The following is a 14,920-nucleotide window of genomic DNA, read 5'->3' as shown; positions in this document are numbered from 1 at the left end:
AAAGAAAAACAACAGTGTTACCCCTTATGTTTTTTTTCATGACGACCAATAAAAAAACAACAGTGTTACCCCTTATGTTTTTTTCATGACGACCAAAGAAAAACAACAGTGTTACACCTTATGTTTTTTTCATGACAATCAATAAAAAACAACAGTGGTTATCCTTATGGTTTTTTTCATGACGACCAATAAAAAACAACAGTGTTACCCCTTATGTTTTTTTTCATGACGACCAATAAAAAAACAACAGTGTTACCCCTTATGTTTTTCTTCATGACGACCAATAAAAAACAACAGTGTTACCCCTTATGTTTTTTTTCATGACGACCAATAAAAAGCAACAGTGTTACCCCTTATGTTTTATTTCATGACGACCAATAAAAAAACAACAGTGTTACCCCTTACGTTTTTTTTCATGACGACCAATAAAAAACAAGTGTTACCCCTTATGTTTTTTTTCATGACGACCAATAAAAAGCAACAGTGTTACCCCTTATGTTTTTTTTCATGACGACCAATAAAAAAACAACAGTGTTACCCCTTACGTTTTTTTTCATGACGACCAATAAAAAACAAGTGTTTTTTTTCATGACGACCAATAAAAAACAACAGTGTTACCCCTTATGTTTTTTTTCATGACGACAAATAAAAAACAAGAGTGTTACCCCTTATGTTTCTTTTCATGACGACCAATAAAACAACGACAGTGTTACCCCTCATGTTTTTTTCATGACGACCAAAGAAAAACAACAGTATTACCCCTTATGTTTTTTTCATGACGACAAATTAAAAACAACAGTGTTACCCCTTATGTTTTTTTCATGACGATCAAAGAAAAACAACAGTGTTACTCCTTATTTTTTTTTCATGACGATCAATAAAAAACAACAGTGTTACTCCTTATGTTTTTTTTTCATGACGACTAATAAAAAACAACAGTGTTACCCCTTATTGTTTTTTTCAATGCGACCAACAAAAAACGACAGTGTTAACCACTATGTTTTAATGGATAAATATCGACAGTGTTACCCCTCATGTTTCATTTGATTAAAAACAACAGTGTTAAGCTCCGAACTTATCAATGCACCATCATGTCACCGAATAAATTCAGCACAATGGTTATACTTCACTTTATAATTAACATGAAATTAGAGACTTCCAACAGATGACATCAACCGGACTCGAACCCCGGTCTCCAGGGGGATAGGTAGAGTGCACTCCACTGCACCACGGAGGCGATGACAACTTCAAACATCAATAAAGACTATATACATGACATTAAAATGTATTTGTATATTTATATTATTTCCCTTATGTTTTTTTTCATTTTAATTGATAGATATCGACAGTGTCACCCCTTATGTTTTTTTTCATGACGAGTGACGACCAATAAAAAACAACAGTGTTACCCCTTCGATTTTATTTGACAAAGACAACAGTGTTACCCTTTATGTTTTTTTTCATGACGACCAATAAAAAAACAACAGTGTTACCCCTTATGTTTTTTTCATGACGACCAATAAAAAAAAACAGTGTTACCCCTTATGTTTTTTTTCATGACGACAAATAAAAAACAACAGTGTTACCCCTTAGGTTTTTTTTCATGACGACCAATAAAAAGCAACAGTGTTACCCCTTATGTTTTATTTCATGACGACCAATAAAAAAACAACAGTGTTACCCCTTAGGTTTTTTTCATGACGACCAATAAAAAACAAGTGTTACCCCTTATGTTTTTTTCATGACGACCAATAAAAAACAACAGTGTTACCCCTTATGTTTTTTTTCATGACGACCAATAAAAAAACAACAGTGTTACCCCTTACGTTTTTTTTCATGACGACCAATAAAAAACAAGTGTTTTTTTTCATGACGACCAATAAAAAACAACAGTGTTACCCCTTATGTTTTTTTTCATGACGACAAATAAAAAACAAGAGTGTTACCCCTTATGTTTCTTTTCATGACGACCAATAAAACAACGACAGTGTTACCCCTCATGTTTTTTTCATGACGACCAAAGAAAAACAACAGTATTACCCCTTATGTTTTTTTCATGACGACAAATTAAAAACAACAGTGTTACCCCTTATGTTTTTTTCATGACGATCAAAGAAAAACAACAGTGTTACTCCTTATTTTTTTTTCATGACGATCAATAAAAAACAACAGTGTTACTCCTTATGTTTTTTTTTCATGACGACTAATAAAAAACAACAGTGTTACCCCTTATTGTTTTTTTCAATGCGACCAACAAAAAACGACAGTGTTAACCACTATGTTTTAATGGATAAATATCGACAGTGTTACCCCTCATGTTTCATTTGATTAAAAACAACAGTGTTAAGCTCCGAACTTATCAATGCACCATCATGTCACCGAATAAATTCAGCACAATGGTTATACTTCACTTTATAATTAACATGAAATTAGAGACTTCCAACAGATGACATCAACCGGACTCGAACCCCGGTCTCCAGGGGGATAGGTAGAGTGCACTCCACTGCACCACGGAGGCGATGACAACTTCAAACATCAATAAAGACTATATACATGACATTAAAATGTATTTGTATATTTATATTATTTCCCTTATGTTTTTTTTCATTTTAATTGATAGATATCGACAGTGTCACCCCTTATGTTTTTTTTCATGACGAGTGACGACCAATAAAAAACAACAGTGTTACCCCTTCGATTTTATTTGACAAAGACAACAGTGTTACCCTTTATGTTTTTTTTCATGACGACCAATAAAAAAACAACAGTGTTACCCCTTATGTTTTTTTTCATGACGACCAATAAAAAAAAACAGTGTTACCCCTTATGTTTTTTTTCATGACGACAAATAAAAAACAACAGTGTTACCCCTTAGGTTTTTTTTCATGACGACCATTAAAAAAACAACAGTGTTACCCCTTATGTTTTTTTTTCATGACGACTAATAAAAAACAACAGTGTTACCCCTTATTGTTTTTTTCAATGCGACCAACAAAAAACGACAGTGTTAACCACTATGTTTTAATGGATAAATATCGACAGTGTTACTCCTCATGTTTCATTTGATAAAAACAACAGTGTTAACCTCCGAACTTATCAATGCACCATCAAGACACCGAATAAATTCATCACAATGGTTATACTTGACTTTATAATTCGCATGAAATAGAAATTAGAGTCTTCCAACAAATGACATCAACCAGACTTGAACCCCGGTCTCCAGGGGGATAGGCAGAGTGCACTCCACTGCACCACTGAGGCGATGACAATATCAAACATCAATAAAGATAATATACATGAGATTAAAATGTATTTGTATATTTCTATTATTTCCCTTATTTTTTTTTCATGACGACCAATAAAAAACGACAGTGTTACCCCTTATATTTTATTTGACTAAGACAACAGTGTTACCCTTTATGTTTTTTTTCATGAAGACCAAAGAAAAGCGGCAGTGTCACCCCTCATGTTTCATTTGATAGAAACGACAGTGATACCCCCTATGTTTTAATTGATAGATATCGACAGTGTCACCCCTTATGTTTTTTTTCATGACGACCAATAATAAAACAACAGTGTTACCCCGTTTGGTTTTTTTCATGACGACCAATAAAAAACGACAGTGTTACCCCTTACGTTTTTTTTCATGACGACCAATACAAAACAACAGTGTTACCCCTTATGTTTTTTTTCATGACGACCAATAAAAAATATCAGTGTTACCCCTTATGGTTTTTTTCATGAAGACCAAAGAAAAGCGACAGTGTCACCCCTCATGTTTCATTTGATAGAAACGACAGTGATACCCCCTATGTTTTAATTGATAGATATCGACAGTGTCACCCCTTATGTTTTTTTTCATGACGACCAATAAAAAACAACAGTGTTACCCCTTAGATTTTATTTGACAAAGACAACAGTGTTACCCCTTATGTTTTTTTTCATGACGACCAATAAAAAAACAACAGTGTTACCCCTTATGTTTTTTTTATGACGACCAATAAAAAACAGTGTTACCCCTTATGTTTTTTTTCATGACGACCTATAAAAAAACAACAGTGTTACCCCTTATGTTTTTTTCATGACGACCAAAGAAAAACAACAGTGGTTATCCTTATGGTTTTTTTCATGACGACCAATAAAAAACAACAGTGTTACCCCTTATGTTTTTTTTCATGACGACCAATAAAAAAACAACAGTGTTACCCCTTATGTTTTTTTTATGACGACCAATAAAAAACAGTGTTACCCCTTATGTTTTTTTTCATGACGACCAATAAAAAAACAACAGTGTTACCCCTTATGTTTTTTTTCATGACGACCAATAATAAAACAACAGTGTTACCCCGTTTGGTTTTTTTCATGACGACCAATAAAAAACGACAGTGTTACCCCTTACGTTTTTTTTCATGACGACCAATACAAAACAACAGTGTTACCCCTTATGTTTTTTTTCATGACGACCAATAAAAAATATCAGTGTTACCCCTTATGGTTTTTTTCATGAAGACCAAAGAAAAGCGACAGTGTCACCCCTCATGTTTCATTTGATAGAAACGACAGTGATACCCCCTATGTTTTAATTGATAGATATCGACAGTGTCACCCCTTATGTTTTTTTTCATGACGACCAATAAAAAACAACAGTGTTACCCCTTAGATTTTATTTGACAAAGACAACAGTGTTACCCCTTATGTTTTTTTTCATGACGACCAATAAAAAAACAACAGTGTTACCCCTTATGTTTTTTTTTTTGACGACCAATAAAAAACAGTGTTACCCCTTATGTTTTTTTTCATGACGACCTATAAAAAAACAACAGTGTTACCCCTTATGTTTTTTTCATGACGACCAAAGAAAAACAACAGTGGTTATCCTTATGGTTTTTTTCATGACGACCAATAAAAAACAACAGTGTTACCCCTTATGTTTTTTTTCATGACGACCAATAAAAAAACAACAGTGTTACCCCTTATGTTTTTTTTATGACGACCAATAAAAAACAGTGTTACCCCTTATGTTTTTTTTCATGACGACCAATAAAAAAACAACAGTGTTACCCCTTATGTTTTTTTTCATGACGACCAATAATAAAACAACAGTGTTACCCCGTTTGGTTTTTTTCATGACGACCAATAAAAAACGACAGTGTTACCCCTTACGTTTTTTTTCATGACGACCAATACAAAACAACAGTGTTACCCCTTATGTTTTTTTTCATGACGACCAATAAAAAATATCAGTGTTACCCCTTATGGTTTTTTTCATGAAGACCAAAGAAAAGCGACAGTGTCACCCCTCATGTTTCATTTGATAGAAACGACAGTGATACCCCCTATGTTTTAATTGATAGATATCGACAGTGTCACCCCTTATGTTTTTTTTCATGACGACCAATAAAAAACAACAGTGTTACCCCTTAGATTTTATTTGACAAAGACAACAGTGTTACCCCTTATGTTTTTTTTCATGACGACCAATAAAAAAACAACAGTGTTACCCCTTATGTTTTTTTTTTTGACAACCAATAAAAAACAGTGTTACCCCTTATGTTTTTTTTCATGACGACCTATGAAAAAACAACAGTGTTACCCCTTATGTTTTTTTCATGACGACCAAAGAAAAACAACAGTGGTTATCCTTATGGTTTTTTTCATGACGACCAATAAAAAACAACAGTGTTACCCCTTATGTTTTTTTTCATGACGACCAATAAAAAAACAACAGTGTTACCCCTTATGTTTTTTTTATGACGACCAATAAAAAACAGTGTTACCCCTTATGTTTTTTTTCATGACGACCAATAAAAAAACAACAGTGTTACCCCTTATGTTTTTTTCATGACGACCAAAGAAAAACAACAGTGGTTATCCTTATGGTTTTTTTCATGACGACCAATAAAAAACAACAGTGTTACCCCTTATGTTTTTTTTCATGACGACCAATAAAAAAACAACAGTGTTACCCCTTATGTTTTTTTCATGACGACCAAAGAAAAACAACAGTGTTACCCCTTATGTTTTTTTCATGACAATCAATAAAAAACAACAGTGGTTATCCTTATGGTTTTTTTCATGACGACCAATAAAAAACAACAGTGTTACCCCTTATGTTTTTTTTCATGACGACCAATAAAAAACAACAGTGTTTTTTTTCATGACGACCAATAAAAAACAACAGTGTTACCCCTTATGTTTTTATTCATGACGACCAATACAAAACAACAGTGTTACCCCTTATGTTTTTTTCCATGACGACCAATAAAAAATATCAGTGTTACCCCTTATGGTTTTTTTCATGAAGACCAAAGAAAAGCGACAGTGTCACCCCTCATGTTTCATTTGATAGAAACGACAGTGATACCCCCTGTTTTAATTGATAGATATCGACAGTGTCACCCCTAGTGTTTTTTTTCATGACGACCAATAAAAAACAACAGTGTTACCCCTTATGTTTTTTTTCATGACGACCAATAATAAAACAACAGTGTTACCCCGTTTGGTTTTTTTCATGACGACCAATAAAAAACGACAGTGTTACCCCTTACGTTTTTTTTCATGACGACCAATACAAAACAACAGGGTTACCCCTTATGTTTTTTTTCATGACGACCAATAAAAAATATCAGTGTTACCCCTTATGGTTTTTTTCATGAAGACCAAAGAAAAGCGACAGTGTCACCCCTCATGTTTCATTTGATAGAAATGACAGTGATACCCCCTATGTTTTAATTGATAGATATCGACAGTGTCACCCCTTATGTTTTTTTTCATGACGACCAATAAAAAAAAACAGTGTTACCCCTTATGTTTTTTTTCATGACGACAAATAAAAAACAACAGTGTTACCCCTTATATTTTTTTTCATGACGACCAATAAAAAAAAACAGTGTTACCCCTTATGTTTTTTTTCATGACGACAAATAAAAAACAACAGTGTTGGTCATTGCTCGTCATGTTTTTTTTATGACGAACAATAAAAAACATCAGTGTTACTCCTTATGTTTTTTATTCATGACGACCAATTAAAAACAACAGTGTTACCCCTTATGTTTTTTTCATGACGATCAATAAAAAACATCAGTGTTACTCCTTATGTTTTTTATTCATGACGACCAATTAAAAACAACAGTGTTACCCCTTATGTTTTTCTTCATGACGACCAATAAAAAACAACAGTGTTACCCCTTATGTTTTTTTTCATGACGACCAATAATAAAACAACAGTGTTACCCCGTTTGGTTTTTTTCATGACGACCAATAAAAAACGACAGTGTTACCCCTTATGTTTCTTTTCATGACGACCAATAAAACAACAACAGTGTTACTCCTTATGTTTTTTATTCATGACGACCAATTAAAAACAACAGTGTTACCCCTTATGTTTTTTTTCATGACGACCAATAATAAAACAACAGTGTTACCCCGTTTTTTTTTTTCATGACGACCAATAAAAAACGACATTGTTACCCCTTACGTTTTTTTTCATGACGACCAATAAAAAACGACAGTGTTACCCCTTACGTTTTTTTTCTTGACGACCAATACAAAACAACATGACGTATTTGGTATTCTATATCACTGGAGACAGTTTTCAACACATTTCATTCAGTCCTTCTAGTTGCAGAGTTCGCTCAGGCTAGGCTAGCGCAAGTCAACGGGCAATGCTAGCCTGCTATTAAAAACGTATTAAATTAATTATTAAATTATAACGCCAGACTATAGATTTAAATGTCTGTGTTGATAGAATAATGTTAGAAATAAAACTAACCATGCATCGCATGAATCATCGAGGGACTACTTTCTCAGCAGAAGCGGAATTCTACTATGCGCTGGTTAGGTTTGTAACCGAATCACGACAGAAGAACGTAAACAGAGAAGCGTGGGACAGAAGCGCAATTGAACGACTAGGCAACATGATGGTTCAGTGTGCTTTCAGAAATTGTAGAAATAAACGGTACAGATGGGCACCACAAAGTTTCCACCAATTTCCAGTGCGAGATCCAGAAAGGACTCAACTGTGGCTTGTTGCTGCTGGCTTTGACATCAAAACACCGGCTCGTACATGTACGGTTCGTTGGATACAACAAATTCCTCATAATCGTCTTCAAAAGCAGATGCATCGCTAACTCCTCCAAACGTGGCCATATCTTGTTAATTTAATACGCTTGTCGAATTCCTTCGTTCACTGTACTCTGCGTTTGTAGCAATGACAGCGGCAGGTAACCTAGGTATCAGTCCGCCGCTGCCGTAGCCTACGTACAGGAATATAAACACTGCTGCTGAGACCCCGCAATTCCCTCAAAATGCAATGCAATGCAAGGTTGGTTTTATTTCTAACATTATTCTGTAAACAGACATTTAGATGTATAGTCTGTCGTTATAATTGATTTACCTCGGGTGTACTGTGGAGTGGGTGACTGTTTTTAATAGCAGGCTAGCATTGCCCGTTGACTTGCGCTAGCCTAGCACGAGCGAACTCTGCAACTAGAAGGACTGAATGAAATGTGTTGAAAACTGTCTCCAGTGATATAGAATACCAATGCTCACTTCGGAATCAGGCCCTATGTCCAAAATTCCGAACTACCCCTTTATGTTTTTCTTCATGACGACCAATAAAAAACAACAGTGTTACCCCTTATGTTTTTTTTCATGACAACCAATAAAAAACAACAGTGTTACCCCTTATGTTTTTTTCATAACGACCAATAAAAAACATTGTTACCCCTTTTTTTTTTATCATGACGACTAATAAAAAACAACAGTGTTACCCCTTATCGTTTTTTTTCAATGCGACCAATAAAAAACGACAGTGTTAACCCCTATGTTTTAATGGATAAATATCGACAGTGTTACCCCTCATGTTTCCTTTGATAAAAACAACAGTGTTATCCTCCGAACTTATCAATGCACCATCAAGACACCGAATAAATTCATCACAATGGTTATACTTGACTTTATAATTTGCATGAAATAGAAATAAGAATCTACCAACCCCTTCCCAACCCCTTCCCTTCCCTTCCCCCTGAGCCCCTGCCCCCTTCCCACCTGCAAGACTTCATTATTCCGTTTCGTCCTCCTCGACCCCTCAGTCCATCAACAGCGTGTCTTCTTTCAATCCCTGTTTATCCACCATATCCAAAGCCAAACTCATTGCAAACATTTTGTTCATCCGTTTCTCAGAGGAAATACAACACCAGCAACTCTCACGACCAGTGGCGGTGGGTCAATAGGGGGCGCTAGGGCGCCGCCCCTCTGTGAAATATTCACTTGAATATATCTGCAAACTATTAATAAATATTATCATTACGAAATAAATCAACAAAAAAACATAGCGTTTAACCTCTATTTGTGTGACATGCTTTTCACTGCCAGCAACCATTTAAATGCGTCTGAATGTCAATGATCTGGGCTAGGCTAGTTATTGGTCATTCGAAATAAAGCCCTCCTCCAAGTCAGGAGCGCCGGCCACGTCGAAGTCAATGTAAGTTCGCTAACCTTTTGCTGTCTATCAAGCAGAGACAGTTTTTCATTGGCGCAAGAAAATTCGCCCTCGGGTCGCACCAGTGTGCGCCCCAGGCCAATGGTATCGTTTTTCTTTTTTGTTATCACCACATGATTGGAAAATTCAGCGAATCAATCAAATAGGCTACCTCCCTCAGCAGCACAAGTTACAAAATGAAGCAACTGTCCCATATTTCTAACTGCATTTGAAGTAGACATTGAGACTCACAAATGGACACTATAGGACAGTGATCATGATTTAACAACAATGGGTCAAATAGCAATGGCTGGTGGAATGACCATGAAGTAGGTCTGTATATGCAGTGTAATCTTGTCCAGGCCCTGCAGGTCAGGATGTAGGCTATGAATCTGAATGAAAAGTAGGTAAATAAATAAAATGCACCAGAATACAGGAAATCAAATCTATTAAATTCAAAAATAAATTATGGGGGGGGGGGGGGGACCTCAGACCCCCTGTCTATTACTGTGCCCCACCAACATGTTTGATCGCGAGCCGCCACTGATTATATCCCATATCCCTTTCAGTGAATAGGGTTTTAAAAAACATAATAAATAAGAACAATTGGTAGTCTACAGTTGTATCACATGATGTTGAGGGTTACTGGGGTCGAGAGAGAGAGAGAGAGAGAGAGAGAGAGAGAGAGAGAGAGAGAGAGAGAGAGAGAGAGAGAGAGAGAGAGAGAGAGAGAGAGAGAGAGAGAGAGAGAGAGAGAGAGAGAGAGAGAGATGGGGAGAGAGAGAGAGAGAGAGAGAGAGAGAGAGAGAGAGAGAGAGAGAGAGAGAGAGAGAGGGGGGGGGGGGACATTAAGTAAAATATATTATATGTAAATGATATATGCAAGCTATCTGCCTATCAGGTTTCTGGCTAACTGATTTGCTTGTTCAAAACAGATAAGAGACTGTAGCAAGGGCTGTTCATACACCTCCACCACAGTGGCACGCAGGTCGTTTCAGAGGCAGGGCCGTGCAGTGCATACAAAATGAGGAACAACACAAGGATGCACAACGACAGGCCCGCTCTACTGTAACCAGGCTGGATCATTTCCACAAGAAGAATTGTTGCTTGTTTGTTTTGATGCCCAAGTGCCTTTCTTTGAGTGCTTGTGTAGGCCTACTTCAACTGCCTGCTGGAGGCCAAATCAGCTCTCTGTTTGAACAAAGGCTACATGACATCGCTGCGGTAAAGAATAAGTCCTACGTTTTTGTGTGTTCAATCCAGCCCTTGTTAGATTTCCGCTTTCAGGATTCGGGAGAACGCCTGGGCACTCAGTTCTGTTAGATGCTGAAGTGGTACCAGGAGGACTTCAGCCTTAGGCCCTTCAAGCATAACGATACGAGACACCTCTAGACCACGTTCTGAGGCTCAGACAACCAGAAGAGGAGGACCACTTTGACATTCTTTAGAATCCTGGACGTCATGGTGGACAAGTGAGCCTTAACAAACTTCTTCACAGAGAATATTCAGAACTTGGGGATGGAGCCATACTTGGACCTAGGGGCCCACATTAAGGTCTTGAACCCTGGCTTGTACGAGCCTGAGGGGGGGCCCAAGTTAGACACATTGGACATGATCAAGATACGCATAGCACAACTCAAGTTCCGTCGCAAGGTGCTGTTGAAGGGAGAGCAGTTCAGGATGAGGGTATCGGAGAGCCAGGGTGAGTGAAAATATGAGGAACTATTCAAACGTACAGGCCTATATTCATGGTAACAATCAGAATTCAATTCACATAGATAGAGGTGGGTTGATTTGTCGATAAAAACAGGAGTTTTAAGGAAAGTAATAAACATTTGTCTGTAATAACATACAGAAATGTAATAATCAAATATATAAACTATTGAACTAACTATTACTAGAATTGTATTTTATATAAAATTAAATAAACAACAACTAAAATATAATTGATATATAAATCATAAGAAAATTAAGTTTATATTTTTTTATTTAAATCCATTTTGTATTTATAAAGGCCTATACATCAAAGTCAAATTAAAATACATTCATTATGAGAACATTTTTAGGCATCAACAAAAATAATCTAATATAGATAGGAGTCTGTGAGTTATTGTGTTTGAATTCTGTTGTTGAACACATTATTTAATAAATGTATCTTTGTGCTGTGAGCCAGAGGAGGAAGTGCAGTCCCCTGAGCTAGCGGCGATCTCAGCTGAGCTTCGACACCTGACATGTAAAGCGAGAGAACTGGGCTTCTTTGAAGGTAGGAAAAGGTGGCTCTCAGTCCATGTCGAGGCATCTGGACTTTAACTGGACCTCACCAATGTGTTTTGTGAATGCCTTCTCACTGTTTTATAGTGTTCTTGCTCATTTATATCGTGTCCTATTGTGGTCAGCTTTCAAACAAGTTTTAGGTTAAAACATTGACACACAGTATGCATCTGACATGGAGTTGTCTTTTGTTGTTGGTTTGCTGAAGATGACGACGAGGATTTGACAAGTCCTACGGCAGGTGAGAACAAACTAAGTCATAAAGGCATCAGGGCAAACCCTATAGGATTTACCCCCACCACTAGGACTCAGATACCCTCGACACTAGGACTCAGAGACCCCCACCACTAGGACTCAGAGACCCTCACCACTAGCAGTCAGATATCTTAACTAAAAGGAGTCAGATATCCTTACCACTACTAGAATAACCACCCCCTCCCCTCTTCTTTTAGAGGAATGCCTCCACTGGCCTGCACCGCCTCCATGTGAACGTGTCCCCAAAGCTAATAAAGAAGTTCCTATTGCAGGTGAGATCAGCAAATCAACAAACTAACCTGACCGACATCGAGGCAGGAACATTTAACTAAACATACACTTCACCTAAAGTGGTCTGGTGCCACGTCATGCATTTGGAAGAATATATATATGTAATCCTACGGGATTATGCACAACAAACCCTCACATACCATTATACTCTTCAAATGCAAATGTACCCCATATTAAACACCTGTACCCAGTGAACTCAGACCTATCCTCTGCTCATCCCTTTATGTGAAAGAACTGGGCAGGGAGCCTGCCATCACCGGGTGCCCCAACTGTGGAGAGGTCGTAACCACAAAAATTGACAAGAAACGGGGAGATGCCAATTGGATGCTGTGTTGCCTGTTGGCCATGTTCGGGTAATATCTTCACTAATCTGGGACACAGCAGTTCTACCACAGCAGAAATTCCGGCCAGAGACGGAACAGGGCGCGGGTCGGAAACCAAAAACTGCAAAGGGGCGGATTAAGTCCTTGTTTGCTGTTTTGTACGGATTGTTACGGAGATATTCAAGTGAACCGAGTGGATGAAGATGAATAATCTAAAAATCTCAGATTTGGGAGACAACAGCGTGCTAGCCTGTGAACTTGACGAATCTCACAAGCTCATGTTTCATTTGCTCTGCCGATAAGGTCTGGCCCCCCTTCCCTCACCAAAAGATTTATGCCAGCTACGAAATAGACTGACCAATAACAACTGTTAACACGAGGCGGGATAATAATGATGACACTGTAGAGGCATTTTCAACAACAACAAAGATGCCTGTTGCTGATGTAGAGCGGTGTTTATATCGCTATCGGGGCAGTAGTAAACAAACTGGTAGTTATATTTTCCCTAAAAGAAAAACATACGACTGCACAAAGATTTTGTTGAGAAGAAATATGTATTTTATTGTCGCTCAGAGCTGAATTCAGCCGTTTCGTTGCTAGGATTGCTGTAGGCCTATCCAATTGAGAATTTTTTTTCGGTAAAGGTTTCAAATCAACACCGTCCAGCGAGCCACTGTAGATATCCTCTTACCCCTTCTGAAATCTTCATCCACTCGCATGAACAAGTTTTTCTTAGGTAGAATATCGCACAAGGCGTGACTCCGCCATTTAGAGTTTTAGGTTTCTGGCAACCAATGGCGTGCCTCCATTACACTATTGGACGGAACAAATGTGAGGTGAAAGAAAGTGAAACCAGCCGTCCCCCCATATTTTAGATAATTCATCCAAAATTTGATATTTCAGGCCTGATCTTCCGAAAACTAACAAACTGAAAACTCTGATCCGTTGCCTGGTTAGAGTGGCCGCCTGTGCTTTGAACAGGTTTTTGGTTTTCTTTCATTGAGGCAGCTGTCCATGCGTTGGCATTACAATCCTCCATTTCCAATCTCATGCCCCCTGTGTTGTGTGTCCTGCTCACAGGTGTATTGGCGGATGCTGTTTGATTCCTTTCTGTGTGGGCAACCTCATGGACGTCCAACACAGCTGTCCATCGTGCCAGACCACAATACACAAACGAGAAAAAATATGACACTGTCGTTTGACTGTATGGAAAATATTAAATCACTCATCCATTCATTGAGTGAGTGGAGTGAAGCCTGGAATGAAGGACTGATATTTAAAGGTGATTATATCCTTGGGAGAACAGAGGAGACATCCTGAAATTATGCTTATTACATATTATATACATTGATATTACCTTTTACTCCTGGATTGCTACTGGATTCTAATCACATTGCTCCATTTGTATATAGGCTACTGTTGTGTATGATGATGACATTATCAAAGAAAGTGTATAACACTGATGTTATGTGGATGTCACATGGTATCCCGAAAAGTCTTATATTTACATAGACAAGATGACATCTTGCAACAGCCAGTCATGCAAATAGTGCCGAATAAACGGCGCCAGCTTAGTATATTATGATAGTTCATGAACCCGGAACAGGTTTCAAATTCACCCATGCAAATAGTCAGCAAAGGTTGTTGATTATAAATTACAAGGAACTCTGCTCTAAGTATTTTTTTTAATATATATATATATATATTTTATAAAGATATTAGCTTGAAAGGTATGGAACTATGGAAATGAATAGTTTAAAAGTTAAATTTAATAAAAATGCATTACATGTTATGGCCTAATCCTGCATCGATTTAATTCAGTTTATTTATTAATCTATGTATTCAATTATTTAAATACATAATAATAGATTTTACTTTGTAGAGCTAATCATGATCGTGATCGTCTCGTGTGCACCACGGCAACCAAAATTAAATCGGTCAACATCAACTAAGAAGACCAGTGGACCTTGGTTTTGCTTTCAAAGACCATCGAGCTAGCTTAGGAACCAGAGAAATCTGCATACTCATATTTCATTTGCTCTAGCAGACGGAGCTTCATTCAATATCATGCATTGACTTAAAGTGTAATTCTAGCGAAAATTGAAACCAGGGTATTTTTTTTTTGTCATGGAGACCCATAAAACAAGCCCCCCAGACACTTTTTTTCCCGTTGATAATCGAGTAAAGAGCCTGCCTGCGAATGCCCGGAGCAATGCAGCAGCCCAAATGGCTTTGATATATTGGCTGGGGGCGGTGTGAACGCTTCTAAACATTGTTTAACCACTAATATTGCTCAAAA

The 14,920-nt window shown here is 37.3% G+C and overlaps 1 protein-coding gene across 1 annotated transcript; it reads left to right on the top strand.

Moving 5' to 3' along the window:
• Window positions 1-10,430: 10,430 nt before the first annotated feature.
• Window positions 10,431-14,920, top strand: LOC130371402 (cell death-inducing p53-target protein 1 homolog). Its single transcript, XM_056577174.1, has 6 exons — window positions 10,431-11,183; window positions 11,655-11,744; window positions 11,961-11,993; window positions 12,205-12,279; window positions 12,531-12,651; window positions 13,702-14,920. Exons 1-6 carry the CDS (start codon window positions 11,000-11,002, stop codon window positions 13,808-13,810), a joined length of 612 nt encoding a protein of 203 aa, XP_056433149.1. The 5' UTR covers window positions 10,431-10,999; the 3' UTR covers window positions 13,811-14,920.

This window comes from Gadus chalcogrammus, chromosome 18 (genome assembly GCF_026213295.1).
Source record: "Gadus chalcogrammus isolate NIFS_2021 chromosome 18, NIFS_Gcha_1.0, whole genome shotgun sequence".
Lineage (NCBI taxonomy): Eukaryota > Metazoa > Chordata > Actinopteri > Gadiformes > Gadidae > Gadus > Gadus chalcogrammus.
The sequence above is the reverse complement of the archived record's forward strand: the minus strand, read 5'-3'. Positions and strand labels throughout refer to the sequence as shown.

What these genes read in the sequence shown, in the direction of transcription:
- LOC130371402 (XM_056577174.1), top strand. Translation starts at nt 11,000, where the DNA reads ATGGAGCCATACTTGGACCTAGGGGCCCACATTAAGGTCTTGAACCCT. An exon ending in TAAAGAAGTTCCTATTGCAG is followed by an intron (nt 12,280 to 12,530) that starts GTGAGATCAGCA and finishes TTTATGTGAAAG; the next exon opens with AACTGGGCAGGGAGCCTGCC. An exon ending in TGCCTGTTGGCCATGTTCGG is followed by an intron (nt 12,652 to 13,701) that starts GTAATATCTTCA and finishes TCCTGCTCACAG; the next exon opens with GTGTATTGGCGGATGCTGTT.